The following is a 15,864-nucleotide window of genomic DNA, read 5'->3' on the forward strand; positions in this document are numbered from 1 at the left end:
GGACTGATTTATTGCCAGTTGTTGGACGTTTAAAGAGGGCCAACACATCGACCTGCTGGTTGTAGAAGGGTTAATCATTGAGCTGCATAAGTTGAGTATGTCATAAATCTTTGACTTATTTATTTGTGCATCATGAGTTTGTGTTGTCATTGGTTTTTTACGTGTTCATGTCCAAAGAAGAGCTAGAATAACATAATGATTCAGCCAAAGGCTAAATCCTCATAACATCACCATTTTAACCCACAGTACAGCACTTTGTAGTTGCAAATATGATATTTTTGTTGGTATACTCTTGATGTTTAGTGTTTTCATGCAATAGCTGCTCTTTGTGTCATAAGTTCGATGTGCCCTTAGCTTTTGAACTTTTCCAGTGTTTCAATGCTCTCGTATTTTCTTTTTCCCTTTCCACAGCCAGCAGTATGAGTGATGTGTCATCTCCAGGAACACCACGATTGGAGAGGCACAAGGGTATGGGTGACGATGAGTCTCCCAGCAACAATGCTATGGACGGCAAAGGGCAAATCAGTGGAAGCCAGGCTGGCGATGCTGAGGAAGGAAGAGCAGAGACAGATCGTGAAGACATTACAGAAGTTTTCAAGAATAGTCTTCGAGGAAAGAAGGACAGGAAGGAGGAAAGGATGCCACGGACAGACCATTTAAAGTATGTAATGGCAAATTGCAGCCTTAATGCACAGTAGCCAAATTAATCTTGTGTCGTAAAGTCTGAATCTGTAGAATTCTGGTGGTGGACATTTTCTGTTCGTAAGTATTGTTTGAAAACAATTGTGAAAGGAAATGTGTATCCAAACACATTCAATTTTAAATTCAGCGACACATTTAAATTTCAATCTAAAAAGGGGAGACCACGAAACTTGCTCCGCCTTTTTCAATGCCGTATTTTTTATGGCCTTCGGAATGGTGAACACATCCCTGAACTAGTAGTGGTTCCGTTGAATGGGCCTTAGTTTGGCTGTAATTAATTAATTTTCATGCGGTACTTTTCACAAGCCGCCTATAGCTCCTTGATATCGCATTGCTCAACAGGCGGGTTGGGTGGGGCAGTGGTTAGCGTTTACAGCTACCACCTGGGGGACCAGGGTTTGAGGACTCGTGCTAGCTATTTATTTTGTTGTCTTCATTGTGATCATACGGTGTCAACTTTTTCATTAATTTTAATTTCGGCAAGCATAGACATGAGACTATTTTTTTATCATCATAATGGCATTTAGGTATTTAAGCAGTGTCATTTCAAACACGGAGATATGACGACTACACTAGCAAGGGTTGGTGTGCGCCAAAATGTTAATTTTTCATTACTTATACGAATCAACTTCCACATTAAAAATGAAAACCACTCGGCTGCAGCTTCTTGGCTTGCAATGAATAAATTTAAATTTTAATTACAATGTGTTTTTTACTGAAATAGTAAGTAAATATAGTACTATTTTAAACTATTGAAGTAATTTTTAGTGTTTTAAAATTCTCATCTATTGCAGTAATCATGTAAGATCTACCTGGGACTTCGTAAAACTGAGTCACGCATGAATTTTTCTATTTGATAGGCTGGGCACCATGATTACAGCTTTTATTATTAAAAATTTGATGTTAACACTTTGAGTGCCGGCTACTAAATTTAAAGCCCTACTTAAAAATCCAGCCATTTTTACTATATTCGTACATTTTTTAAAACATTAGCATCAAAAATATATATTTATATCGATGTGCATTTCAATAAAAATGGACTTTGCTCTTCTTTATGAATGAGTTGAATAACATTTATTGCTAATTTTTTAATATATATTTTAACAATGAAAGCCTACTGTTTTTGAAAAATAAAAAAGTTGCAACATATGATGTACCGCCATAACATGCATAATAATTTTTTTAATACGCTCAATTTGAACTATTTAAAGCATGGAAATCATAAAAAAGCATTGTTCCAAGCAAAGCATTAAAATTCCTGGATGACAAAAAGGGTCAATGCACCCTCAACGAACGGTCCAAAGAATTTTCACACTAAGTGGCAAAAGATGAGGATGCCAGTAGCTACGGAGGACTTTTCGTCCTCAAGAGATAAAGTGAACTCTTTTTCCATCGAGCAGTTGATTTTTGAAAAAACAGAACCCCTAAGCAGTAAACTGGAAAAGTACCACGGGCGAAATATTACGGCTTCACGCATACAAAGCCAATTAAATGGAAAGACGTAATATTACGTCCATGTCACGCAAAGTGTTAAAATTGGTATGTGTAGCAATTTGTCTGAAGTTCATATTTCAACCTGATTGCCTGTCGCAGGGGACCAGGGGGAGTGGATCTTCCAAAGGAGTTGCTTCACCGCATCACGCAGTTTCAGAGGAGGCAGAAGAAAGGGACCATTGATGTGTGGTGGCTGTACGATGATGGAGGTAAGCTTGGTTCTCTTTTTGGGAATATGTGCAACTTATCCCCGAGAAATACTTGCATGGACTTCTAATTTCACATAATAATTTTTCAATTCATATTTAAATCAAAATTGCAGTGATATTTTTATGCTTCTAAATAATTAATGAATCAACAATGGTATTTGCTTTGAAGAATATGTATGATTGTGCATTGTCTATGTCTACGCTCATAATTTGTTTTAAAATTGTTTATATTCATCTTGATCACCACACCTCTTGATGCCACATCAGTTTATCATTGTTTTATAATGAAAATTGAGTGATAATTGATCAACTTTGAGATGCATTTTAGTTTTTCATAGCAATCGAAAGTTGAATGCCTGCTGTGATCTCACATTTTTCTCAGTGTTTCAATGAACATTCCATTCAGTAATTTAATGGTTTATGAAAATCTGATATGCATGAATGGTTCCATTTTTATCAGGTCTTACCCTCCTGCTACCGTATATTATCAGCACGAGAAGGAATTGGGCTAGCTGTAAGCTGAGAGTATTTGCTCTTGCTAACAAAAAGGATGAACTGGATTTTGAGCAAAGGAGGTGGGTCACCTCTGGTCCTTATTTTTCACCCATATGAATTTATCGGAATATTTTGCTGGCCCTTATAACTTGTCAATTTTAATTATTTTTTGCAGCATGGCTAGTTTATTGGCAAAGTTTCGTATTGACTACTCAGTTCTCAAAGTCATTCCTGATATAACAAAGAAACCAAAAGAAGAAACAAAGACGTTCTTTGAAGGTCTCATAAGTGATTTTGTTCAAGATGGCAATAATGAAGAAGAGGAAGAGAATTCAGGTAAATAAGTGAATGCATACTATTTTTGTTATATGTTGCCCTCACATTCTTGCTAACATCAGATTAATCTGTGCATACCATCGTACTTTTAAGATTGAAAGATAAAATTGCCAATCAAGCAATTTCCTGCTTTATTTCCAGCAAAGGAGTGACTAATAACTCTAGACTTGTGATTGATTTTCTTTAAATTTGTTGATTTTGACATTATAACTACATCGATATACATATATTCTTTTTCAGCTACTATTACTGAGGCAGAATTACTGGCAATGAAAGACAAGACAAATCGCCACCTGCGCCTAAGGGAGTTGCTATTGGAAAATTCAATGGAAGCCAATTTGGTGGTCATGTGAGTATATTCAGCGAGCTATAATGTAATTAATTCCAATGTTTAATGCATGCTTTCAGACATCTTGGAGATGTTAATATCCCTGAACATAATTTGAGGGTTTTGACTTTATAAAAAAAGCACAGTGAGAATGTTGGTGCATTTTCCAAATCATCCGGAGAAAGACTGCCAACAAACAGACAACAAATCTTGCTGACTATAGATCAAATATGTGGAATGTTGTCTAGATGTTTTGTTAAACCTGTATTTCCAACGAGAAACTAGGGTGCTGGAAATATGTACTTAAGTAGAAAATCTGCAAAAAGGCATTACTCATTGCCTCAATATTTCTAGTAGAGTTCAAGTTTCAAATCAGTTTCTCTGCAAACTTTTTGTGTTAATATCCCTGAAATTTAACCGAGGTTACAAAACACTGTTCTCATTTTGTTTTTTATTCCCTTTAGCAAATTCACACGTCCTCAATTTCATCAATGATTACCTCCACTGCTTCTCCCATGTCATTGTTAAGGCCTACTTGTACAATGATTTCATTTCTGTAGAAATACTTTTGAATTGTAATTTCTTTCCATGGGTTGCATTCTTTGTCAGTTTCCACCTCTGGTTTTTCTCGCTTGCTACATACTCTTTAACTTCTTGTTTCCTGCTACATATTTTATTCCCCTCCGTCTTAGTTCCTGCATGACCTTTGATGTTCTTATCTATAAGGCCTTAGTGACTCATTGTTACCCACTTAGTGAAAATTTCAATCTTTAAAATAATGTGCCCCTTTTCTTTATTTATAGGACTTTGCCAATGCCTCGTAAAGGAGTGGTGTCAGCTCCTTTGTACATGGCCTGGTTAGAAGCCTTGACTCAAGATATGCCTCCTTTCCTCCTCGTAAGGGGTAACCAAACATCAGTTTTGACTTTTTATTCGTAGTGCACAGGAAGGTGTTCTTGTGTTTTTAAAAATTAATTTCTTGCAAAGCAGCAGGTCTGTTTGATTGATTAGTAAATTGGTCCAGAAGGTATCTTGGCATTTGTTACCAAGCAGGTGAATTACTGTCAAAAAAAGAATCATCCACTTATTTGGCAAATTGCTCAGCAATGTAAAAAATTTGCAAATAATTTATTTTCATATTGTCAGTTTGCACCAGATACTTACTAGCTTGATTGGGAAGAATCCCTATCCATGTTCAAGCCTCGTAATTAGTTCCAGTGAAGATGTCTTCTCAGAAGACACTAATTGTTACTAATATTGTGACTGTGGGTTCCAGAATCTCCAGTGAGGGACAATATTAATTTCCATGTATGGAAAAAAGTGCAGGTTGTGGCTACTAGATTTCCAGTGTATGTGCAACATATCAAGATTGCACCAACTCCTTAGATGGTGGAGGGGTAAGGGCTATCATATAATTTGTGTCTCATTTGTTTCATTCAGTTTTTATCAATTTAGTTTGTGACTTTAGATTTAAAAAATTTCAGTTCCTAAGGAAAATGCACAGTGTATTATCGAGACCATCACTCATCTATTTTTAAATTATTTTAATTTGTCATTTATTCATTTGAAACACTACATTGTGGTAATGTACGCATCTATTTATTGAATTTATGTAATCATTAGGTTTCACTGTTTATGGTGATTTTAATGGGTTTATGTATAGCATGAATATGCATAATACGTTTTAGATTTCTCATTGTGTTTAAAAATTCCCATTCTGTAGTCACGTCCTACCATACGAAGAAGAAAAAAAATATATTTTTGATGGATACAATATATGGTTTCACTACAACCTACGTGCCTTTTCCTGTTTTTATTTCTCCAGTAAAATATTTTAATTATGTACCAGGATATTACAGGTATAAGTGTAGCAAAATAATGATGATGATTAGATCAAGAGTCTTCTGAAGGGGAACTCCAATGGCAACTAGCTCCTTGGGAATATAATCATGTCAGGTCATCCATTTTGCAAATTCAAATTGCCTCTGTATGATTTATTTTGGGCTTCCAGCATGATGAGTGATTAAATTGTTTGTAATGCTGAAATGAGGTTTTTCAGAGGAGTGTAGAATGTATTTTTCAAGAAAACTGCCAATAGGGTGGTTTCCTATTATTTTTTTATTGCCTAAATCGAAATATTATTACTCCTGGAGTTCGTATTTCACGCTTTTAGATTTTTAAATGACGATATCTATTTTTCGCGATTAAATGAAAAGTGAAAAATTTCAAGCGCGCGAAAACGCGATGCGTAAGTATGAATGCCGGGAAATCTCTCCGTGTGACGTATTTCTGGTTCCCGTTGCCGCCCTGCGAGGTGACCTTGAGGCGAGGCTTAGCGCTGATACGACACAGGCTGCTATCGGGTAGCCTAGTACCCTGCTGGCTGGTAGCGCTTGGCTTAAATAAGGATTATTAATAACTTATCAAACGAGGAAAACTTTCTGACCTTAGCCAGTTTTAATAAGTGATTGTTAAGACATGTTTCCCTGAGCTCTGCGCCTCATGCATGCATTGGTAACCTCAGACAATGTATAACTCCTATCTTCTCCTATAGAAACTAGGTCCCTGTGACGTCACGTGGAGTGGCATCGCATGGGTGCCAATCTGGCCCTTTTCAAATGAGGATAAAAATGGACCATTGCCATTCGTCTAACCCGGTATTTCTAAAACAAAATAATTTGTATATTATGAATATACTAATGGTGGGTAACGAATCGCAATCAATGACTTTCGTTTTCTTTGATGAAGGAAACCACCCTATTACATATTTTCTTCTCATTTTACTTCATTGACTACTGGCAAAATAAATATGCCCTTCATGCTCTATTTCCTTGAAATTGCTTTTGATAAACCACATTTTTTATTGTCTCTCCTACTCAGAGGCGCAACTAAGAATTAAGGCAAGGGGGGGTTATAGGTGCAACTAATACATGGGGGTCGTAGGGGTATAGCATACCCGCCAGGGCAAGTGGGAGGTGCTCGGGCCCTCCTTCAGAATAAAATTAAGATCAATGGTTCAATTTGGTGAGTTTTACAGCTTTCTGAGGGATATTTGATTAATCCTAACACTGTTCCATAAGTAATACTAATCCAACCAAGTAAAATGGGTTAAACTTAAATATTTCTCTGAGCTCTTGGGGGGGGGGGGAGTTTTTTCCACCAAACCCCTCCCCTTCGGCGCTCCACTGATCCTACTGTAATAAATAACATAAACCTTAATAATTATTCGGAAAATTTCAACATGAATGATAACTTTCCTTTTTAAATTTCATAGAAATGTTAGAAACTTGACCTTTATCAATGATGCAAAAATCTTCAATGATGGCATCCACATTAATTCCCAATTTTGATTTCTTATCATTCAGTTTTCAACCACTGAAGTGAGAAACCTATAAAGGGGCGGATCCAGGATTTCTTTCTTGGGGGGCACAAACAAGGCCATATCCAGGATTTTGTTCTGGGGGGAGGGAGGCACAAGGATACCTTGAAATACAAAACGAACACAATGATAATGGAACCGTAATAAAATTCTTGCATATTTTTTAAATTCTTGCATATTTTTTTATTTTCTGGGGGGGGGCACCGTGCCCCCTTGTATTTTTGGGTTGGTCAGGGAGAGTTAAGCTGCATTAGCAATCTCTACAGTGTGGAAAAGTGCACTTGGGCCCTACCCAGGGAGCAATAAAACTTTAGGGAAACTGAGGAAGATATTCTAGCAATGGTCAAACGTTTAAAACTTTTTCTGCAGTCAGCTTGCAAAATATATAAAAATGTTCCCGCAGTCTAAAGGTTAAGACCACAGCACCAAACTTACTACAGAATAATTGGAGCACCTTCGGAATGAGCTACAAAAGACTTTGGCTGAGGATATGTCTTTGGGGAAGGAGGATATTACAAGTTCAGTGATTAAAGAAATTTGTGTTAAGTGGCCGGATGTGCAAGTGTTTGTTGGAAAATCTCATCCCTTTACCGTGGTGACCAATAGGGCTGTACACTTTTTCAATGACAATTTCATGTCTCATTTCCGTAAAGTTGGGCAAAAAAGGCGGAAGCAACAGATAGTGGGTAAGTTTTTATTACCTTCTTCAAAGCGACAGAAAATGGAAGGAACCCCTAAAGTTCAATTGCCAGAATGTGTAATGAAGGGGGATTCCCCTCCAAAGCAGTAACTCCCGGCCACCCTCCTCACAACTCCATCCATGCACGCCATCATATCTCAATCAAAAAGGTAAGTTTTTTTTAATGTCAAAATGACTTCTTTGATGTTTATTTTTATTGAACGCTTTATATATGTAATTTAATATGTATTTACTTATGAAGGGGTTATGGGTACTCTGGTAATTAACCTCACTTCGATAAAGTAAACGAAAGTAAATTCGACCACGTTTATTGGGATGGTAAGCAATAAACTTGCTCAATGTCTCTCACGCGCGATAGTCCTTCTCCCTTGCCGTTTCGTCAGCGTCTCTCTCTCGTGGCGCCTCCCTGGCGCTCAGTTCCAAGTACCCTGGTGGAGGCGGCAGGGACCTCAGGGTCCCAGGGCAACGACCTCGGCCAGGTGGCTGGCCTTGGTGACGGAGCTTGAAATTAAGAGCTCCGCCACAACTTAAAACTTCAATATAAACTACATATACTTAAATCTGCTTTATTAATAACGTATCAGCTGGGGCTAGGAACAAATTACCCCGTTTTACATTTTTAGTAATGGGAAAGAATGATTTGGTTATCGAACAAATCTGTTTGCTAGCATCTTTCTGGAACAAATTGTGGTTGCAAACCTATGTACTACCTTAAGGTAGTACATACAGTGTTCAGGAAGAGAAAAACTAAGACTGTAACTGGGTAACTAGTCTAATCATATGGAGTAAAATTAAATATATTGCAATAAAAGGTAGTTTTGCATGTGGATGAAGATGGTACCATCGACACAAGACGCAATTGGAAAAGAAGTTAGGGTTGAGAGCCAAGTATTCATCAAAAAATTTTGGATAATATGAGTAGCGTTATAGAGGCTACTTTAACATTAATGTTATGGCAATCTGAAGGGGATTTGAAAATTGCTGTCGTAATTAGGTTGTCATTTTATAGAGAGTAAGCAAGATTCTACAGTTGTAATAAAGATTAAGCATTTCAACATATATATATTTTTGAAAGAGAAAAATAGAGTATTAAGCTAATATGCAATGTGGCCTATTCGTATGCCTCAAGCGGCTATTCAGTTTAAAGGACTCCAACATTGGATTAATGAGGTGGACATTATAACTGGGTGAATATGATTACCAGGTGGTCCACAGATCGGGAATAGGCCATGCAAATGCTGACACAGTGAGTTCAAAAGTGGATTTTATTATTTTTGCTGAAATTGAAGGCTTTGGATTGATGATAGTAAATTACATTTTCTATGCAGTATTGATTTGTGGATTAATGAAATCATTCGTAAAATTTTTAAACCAGTGCTTTACTTTAATTTAACTCCATGATAGAAATTAATGTGAGCCATGGTTCTATATCATTGTCAGGGGTTTACAATGATGTGGTAGCACTAAAATCCAGCTCATATTAAAAGTATTTTTTTGTGGCAAATTGCATCTCATTATTCCAATATGGACAAATTACAATACATCTTACTAGAGTCTTCAGATTTTAGGTATATCTGACTTAATTAAATGATAATGCACCATGGGTTAAGTAAATTTGTGTATTATTACAATTGATTGAAATGTTCAAAGCTCCAATCATAAAATAATGACAGCCATTAGCTTTGCAGAGAGCAATGCGGCCATAGGTTTCCAACCCCTCTTTTGGTTGTATGTTTGTAGCATACATGCATTAGCCTAATTGTTGGTTGTAGATTATCTTACATCAGTGCTAAAACTGTGAAAGTCAAGCAACTACATTAATAATAATATAAGAGAAGAAAATTATTACCTATGAGAGCTCCTTTTATGTGAATTGTATTTTCCCCATGATATTGTTCAATAGTGTGCTTCAAATCCATTTTCCAGTTTTGTTGAGGCTGTGAGGATTCTGTGTTCACCATAAACTCTGTCATCCAATGTCCACTTTGGTTTTTATGGCCCACAACAGATAGCTCTAGAGTTTTGCTTTGTCTTGACAAATCTGTCACTATGCATGGTGGCACTCCAAGGCTGTTTGTTTGTTTAATCTTTCTTGTAGAGGTACTCAATGAGCTGTGTCTTTCTGAATTACAGGGACCTGTTCCTCAGCAAGTACATAATTCTCTTACGTATAAAGGGCAGTGTTCGCTCTAAGCTCACCGAGTGAAGGATTTTTACTAAGGATGAGTTGGTTCTAAAATTTTTTCGGTTCTCGGTACCTGTCCAGTTCTCCCCCATCGGTTCTCGGTTCTTGATACTCGATTCCAAGAATGAACTCTCATTATCTGAGTTATTGGCAAACTTAAATGAACAACCGCAAGAAGTGAATGAAAATAATTTCACTAAAGATGTTAAGTAGCAGGAAAGCTCTGAAAAAAACTTAAGATCATCTCCATAATTTTATTTGCCAAGCAATAGGTTTAAATAACACGTTGTTAAAGAATACATGATCAACAAATGGGTCACATTACATCAGCCAGCCACTGGTTCTTTCCCAAGGGTTTGATTCAACATTTTTATCCTATCTGGATCTCATCTATTCTTTTTTTGGCAGAAATATTGCCTGCAGTACTGAACAGGCGTTCACTGAAAACAGTAGGGGTCGAGGTTGATTTTGTGCTGATTGGCTTTTCTGATACAAAGGAAGAGGCCAATGGCACTGGGCCAATGGCGAATGGAGGCAAAAGTGGCCTCAGCATTAATGGCGCTGCTGGAGAGGGTGGCTTGGAAGTGGACAAGAACTATTTGGATGCAAGGATGGGATCTCAGTGTTCCTTGCCTAGGAATCAGTCTTTCTCCCAGATGTCCCAAGGTAAGTTAGAAAACTGAATTTTAAACTCCTGCCCATTTAGCTTCATATTGTTCACAACCGCAAAGAAAAATAAAATTCACTTTGTACGTGTCATTGTCTCAATTAATTACAGACAATAGTATTGACTCGTAAGTAATTAACAAGATGATAATTATCAAGGTATTCGCTATTACCATGATAATTACATAAACCTCTGTGGTAACAAATTGTCAGTGTGGAAAGTAGGGAGATTATTTTATTTTCCTACATTGTGGTTCAACAAAGTTAAGCCAGGAATATATTAAACAGTGTACACCAGTAAGGAGAAAACTGTTGATACAAGCTATTAAGTAACCTGTTTTCTCATTGATAAACATTGAATTATCATTTTATTTCAATTGTTGTCCACCTGCTATTATCATTATAGTACATATTTTAATGCTAAGATTGGTATACATACTGAAGTCCTCGATTTCTCCCCTCCAAGCATGTGGCTTCAGTTTCCTGAAATTCTTCTTCCTTGGGTCCGCTTCATGTGTTTCTAGTAGAGTTCAAGTTTCAAATCAGTTTCTCTGCAAACTTTTTGTATTAATATCCCTGAAATTTAACCGAGGTTACAAAACCTTGTTCTCATTTTGTTTTTTATTCTCTTTAGCAAATTCACACGTCCTCAATTTCACCATGATTGCCTCCACTGCTTCTCCCATGTCATTGTTAAGGCGTACTTGTACAATGATTTTATTTCTGTAGAAATACTTTTGAATTGTAATTTCTTTCCATGGGTTGCATTCTTTGTCAGTTTCCACCTCTGGTTTTTCTCGCTTGCTACATACTCTTTAACTTGGTTCCTGCTACATATTTTATTCCCCTACGGCTTAGTTCCTGCATGAAGTTTAATGTTCTTATCCATAAGGTCTTAGTGACTCATTGTTACCCACTTAAGTGAAAATTTCAATATTTAAAATAAAGCACCCCTTTTCTTTATTTATAGGACTTTGCCAATACCTCGTAAAGGAGTGGTGTCAGCTCCTTTGTACATGGCTTGGCTAGAAGCCTTAACTCAAGATATGCCTCCTTTCCTCCTCATAAGGGGTAACCGAACATCAGTTTTGACTTTTTATTCGTAGTGCACAGAAAGGTGTTCTTGTGTTTAAAAAAATTAATTTCTTGCAAAGCAGCAGGTCTGTTTGATTGATTAGTAAATTGGTCCAGAAGATATCTTGGCATTTGCTGTCAAGTAGTTGAATCACTCATTCACTTATTTTGCAAATAATTTACTCCTTAGATGATGGAGGGGAATGGCTATCAGGGGCGTTTTAGATATCTCATTGTTTAAAAATTCGCATTATGTGGTTACGTCCTACCATAAAAATATGCCTATTCCTGTATTTCTTCAGTAAATTTTATCTAGAAGAAATGAGGATTAGAATCGAGACCACGATGCTTGAAATTTATTAAATATTTTATATTCCAGGATACTCGTTTAATCGGAGTGGCAAAATAATGTTGGCGATTTTCTCAAGGATTTCGTGAAGAGGAACTCCAACGTCAACCAGCTACTTGGGAATGTAGTTCAATTCAGATTTGCCATTTTTCAAATTCAAGGTGCCTGTGGATAATTTATTTTATTTGGATTTTCCAGTATGGTTAGTCATCTTATTGTTGCTAATGCTTTAAGGAGTCTAAGAAATGTTCAGTCACTTTCAAAAGTTTTAGGACAAAGTTTGTGGCACCACTTCTGCTTCTCGAGAAATTTCCCTTTTCCTTGCTTACTAACCGAAAATATTAAGTTTGAGGGTGAAAACATAGGCACTCCATGGTAGATATGTATTACTTTCAAATTGATCATCCTGTTTCCATTTATGTCCGATTTAACTATTACTTCAGGTGAATGTACCGCATACTTGTCCCCCCTCCGAAGGATATTCCTAGGTCCATAACCACTAGGTTCTCCTACTGTAGTAAATAACTTAAACCTTAATAATATTATAAAATGTTTATTTCAACATGAATATTAACTTTCCTTTTTACATTTCATAGAAATGTTAGAAACTAGACCCTTACCAATGATGTAAAAATCTTCAATGATAGCATCCATATTAATTTCCAATTTTGATTTCTTATCATTTAGTTTTCGAGCATTGAAGTGGGAAACCTGAAAAATACAATATTTATCAAAAATTGAATTAATGAAAGGCAATTTATGAAAGCTAATTAGTACAGGACTTTTGCAACAATAGAAATATCTCTGTAAAATTAACTTAATAATAGCACTCTTAATTGTAATGATTATATGACTTATTTCCATCAAAGCTAAAATAAGGGTAAAATGGCCAAGTAGAAATTCCCAAAATCTTGCTGGCTCCCGCCACTTAACTTCTTCGTCCCTTCGCTATAGTTTCAATCATGAGTTCTAAAGGTAAAGATGGTGAAATTCTATTGTTATCCCAGCCTCTGTCAAAAATAGGTACGTTCATTCTTTTTGTAAGTAGTCAAAAATCGCCCTACTATCTCCAACTACCTCAATGGTTATGCAAGGTAGGAGTTGAATTTCAACTAGTAAATAAACATGTAATAATTCAATAGCCATGCAACAACCTCTGGACCTTGTACTAAAGATCAGAAAAATGTCCACACAATGTGTGTTCAGCATCAAATAATCCATTAACGATTCATGGAATCTCTCGTTCATTGTATGATATTACCCACCCACTACACCACCAGAACAATTGGGCTCCAAGGTAGTTTCAATTCCCATTATGCCTGCCATGTTCACAGAGTTCAAACGCCATTCTACGCGGGACAAGTGCGAAGCATACTTCGGAGATTATGGGGATAAATTCGTAGATGGGATGTTTGCGTGTCGTCATAATGTGACAGATATGATTATTTCCCCGGTACAAGGGGCATATAATTTTTTTAAATTCGTGGTTGTTTGAGAGAGACAAATTTTGAAAGACAGACATTATTAAGTAATTCCTGAACTGGCCGCTTTCAGATGTCAATGAGCTTTACGTTAATTTTTTCCGCTACTGTACACAGGGATGACCTTCTTGGATATCTTCAGTAAACTGAATTGATGTTGGAGTTGAGTTGTATGGAACACCAATTCTGCTTATGATGCTTGGATTTTTGGAGCTTCTTTTCGTTTCGATTTGGACTGAACTTATGGGCCATATTTCTCATCAACCCTTGATTGTCTAATAGGTATTTGGGTAACTACTCAGAACATATTGAGTCAAATTAAACTTATTGAATACAAATACCTTTTAACTTTTCCACAAATACTTTAATGTGTACTAATCATTTCAGCTCATCTGGTAGAACACCAAGAATTTATTTAAAATTAAACCTATCGCATTTTAACATGTTCCCTGCCGCAGATTTTAAGAAGACTTCACCCATTGTGCTAAATGTCTTTTTTTCTTTAACTTTAATACTTGGGTCCTCTCGATTTGAGTTTTCCCACGTAAAACTCATTTCACCGCTCTAATCCGTGAATTTGATGTAGTTCGTCAACTTGCCTAAATCAGCGTTGCATGCACTAAATGACTAGAGTTTTCCACATTTTTCAGAGTCAACTACCAACGACGAGCGTGCGACAGTGTAAGGCGCGAAATTCAAAGTATTCGAGGTATTCATGCTCGTACATTTAGCATAATTATTCGAGATCTCGAATATCGCATATTTTCTTGTATTCTAGGTATTCGAGTATTCGCGGATACTATTCGGACATCTCTACTCTCAACGCATCTGGGAAGTACTCTAAAATAACAGAATAACTGCATATTGTTTGTTTTACATATATTATGAACATTACAAGACACTAAAGTATAAGTTAGTGTTGTCCGTGTTTTCTGATTATTCCCCCATCATTAGCCCAGATAATTGGTAGCGTGCTGTAGTTGGATTTTCTTTTGTAAATTTCATTCATGCTGATAACCTTTAGAACATTACAAATTTTCATTACATTAACTCTTCAAAAAGTATTAGAGCAAAGCAAAGCAAATTTTCTTGCATAAACTGGAGCTATGATATTCGTCCAGGAATGCTCTCAACATATTTGACGAATTGATGCCCTAAAGCGTGATTTAAACAAAGTTAAAAAATTTGAACAGATCTACTAAAAGGGGAGAAGTTGAGTTTACTGGCATTAGACTAAACACAGGGGCACATTCAGTGATGGGGTATCCCAAAAATTCTCCTTATTTTTAGAGGATATTAATATTGAAAATAAAGCATAAGCTGATTTGAGTTATGCATTTACTAAGTAAACTGGAATCATATTCATTGATAATAAAACTGAGATAATTAATAATTAAACTTATACACATTTAAATTAATTAAGACATCATAGTTATAAAAAATTCCCATTGAAATTTGATATTAAATTCGGAGACAGCATATTCAGGTGAAATTAAATTTCAAGTTATACAGGCAAATCTGAATAGCTAAGATAGTATGGAGCAGAAATAAAGAGCTATGGGAAAAAAATGCCTAATTGCATATAACACTATCCCTTTACTACTGTTACACTATACCTACACTACTGCTATACCTAAGCAGTGGAAAATTTTTATTGGGATCAAGATGGTGCCAAACTTAAAGTAAAAATAAGTTGGGATTAAGGTCAAAATATTCATCATAATATATAGTATTTTGTCCCATAATGAGAGGCATCCAAATGTATTATGTTTCAAAAGGAAATTCATGCGCATAAATAATGAAAAATTATTCAATCCTCAAAATTGTTGAACATTTTCAACTTTCACTTGCACTACTACTATTCAAATGCATATGTAAATGCAAAATCATACCTTAATTTCTTTCTCCTCAAAAGCCATTGGTTTCCATAATACACCTATGAAAGTTCCTCCATAGCAATCGTAAAAGAACAGAGCATATTCACTGTATCCATCCTGAAATATTAAATCAAATCATTACTTCCATGTGAATAAGTACCAAAACAATTTAGCACAATTAATTTGTCTAATGGTAGCTCTACAATTTTGCGTTATAATGTTTTTATGCGTAAAACTTCTATGCATATATCCATATTTTACTTTTTTTATCATACAATCTTCATTTTATATGCAGGAAAAATTTTAATTCCAGATTACCTCTGGTCCCGTCTGTTACACAATCCTATACACGTTACCTACACAATCACAACACAAGCAGGTTGACTACAGTTTCGGAAGCAGGATGGCTCCCAAAACTGTTGTCAACCATAAACGACAGACGCGGCTGGAGAACCCGGAAATTAGCAGTCATCGTGAACAACGCTGTGGAAACCTACGCACGAATCACAACACACGCTCCAAAAACAACATACACACCCTCCAATACTCCTACAGAGTCTGTTTAAAAGGTCCATACCATTCCATTGCC

At 36.2% G+C, this 15,864-nt stretch overlaps 2 protein-coding genes and 1 long non-coding RNA gene across 7 annotated transcripts in view; 2 read left to right on the top strand and 1 right to left on the bottom strand.

The window, feature by feature from the left end:
• Positions 1 to 5,338, top strand: part of LOC124166359 (solute carrier family 12 member 2) — a 296,758-nt gene extending 291,420 nt beyond the window's left edge. For all 5 annotated transcript variants that reach the window (XM_046543838.1, XM_046543839.1, XM_046543840.1 and 2 more), the window contains 6 exons: positions 412 to 661; positions 2,296 to 2,405; positions 2,866 to 2,980; positions 3,076 to 3,236; positions 3,477 to 3,585; positions 4,368 to 5,338. In XM_046543838.1, the coding sequence (XP_046399794.1) occupies positions 412 to 661; positions 2,296 to 2,405; positions 2,866 to 2,980; positions 3,076 to 3,236; positions 3,477 to 3,585; positions 4,368 to 4,503 (881 nt within the window). In that variant the 3' untranslated portion in view covers positions 4,504 to 5,338. The remainder of the gene's footprint in view (positions 1 to 411; positions 662 to 2,295; positions 2,406 to 2,865; positions 2,981 to 3,075; positions 3,237 to 3,476; positions 3,586 to 4,367) is intronic.
• Positions 5,339 to 10,384: 5,046 nt separating this feature from the next.
• LOC124166371 lies at positions 10,385 to 12,485 on the top strand. Its single transcript, XR_006866430.1, has 2 exons — positions 10,385 to 10,494; positions 11,465 to 12,485. It is a non-coding gene; the product is annotated as an uncharacterized LOC124166371 (long non-coding RNA).
• The window catches only part of LOC124166368 (nucleolar protein 6), a 39,245-nt gene continuing 35,835 nt past the window's right edge, over positions 12,455 to 15,864 (bottom strand). The window contains exons 18-19 of the mRNA XM_046543860.1: positions 15,291 to 15,392; positions 12,455 to 12,628 (exon numbers count right to left, since the gene is read on the bottom strand). Coding sequence (XP_046399816.1) covers positions 12,488 to 12,628; positions 15,291 to 15,392 — 243 coding nt within the window. The 3' untranslated portion in view covers positions 12,455 to 12,487. The remainder of the gene's footprint in view (positions 12,629 to 15,290; positions 15,393 to 15,864) is intronic.

This window comes from Ischnura elegans, chromosome 10 (genome assembly GCF_921293095.1).
Source record: "Ischnura elegans chromosome 10, ioIscEleg1.1, whole genome shotgun sequence".
NCBI classification, from domain to species: Eukaryota; Metazoa; Arthropoda; class Insecta; order Odonata; family Coenagrionidae; genus Ischnura; species Ischnura elegans.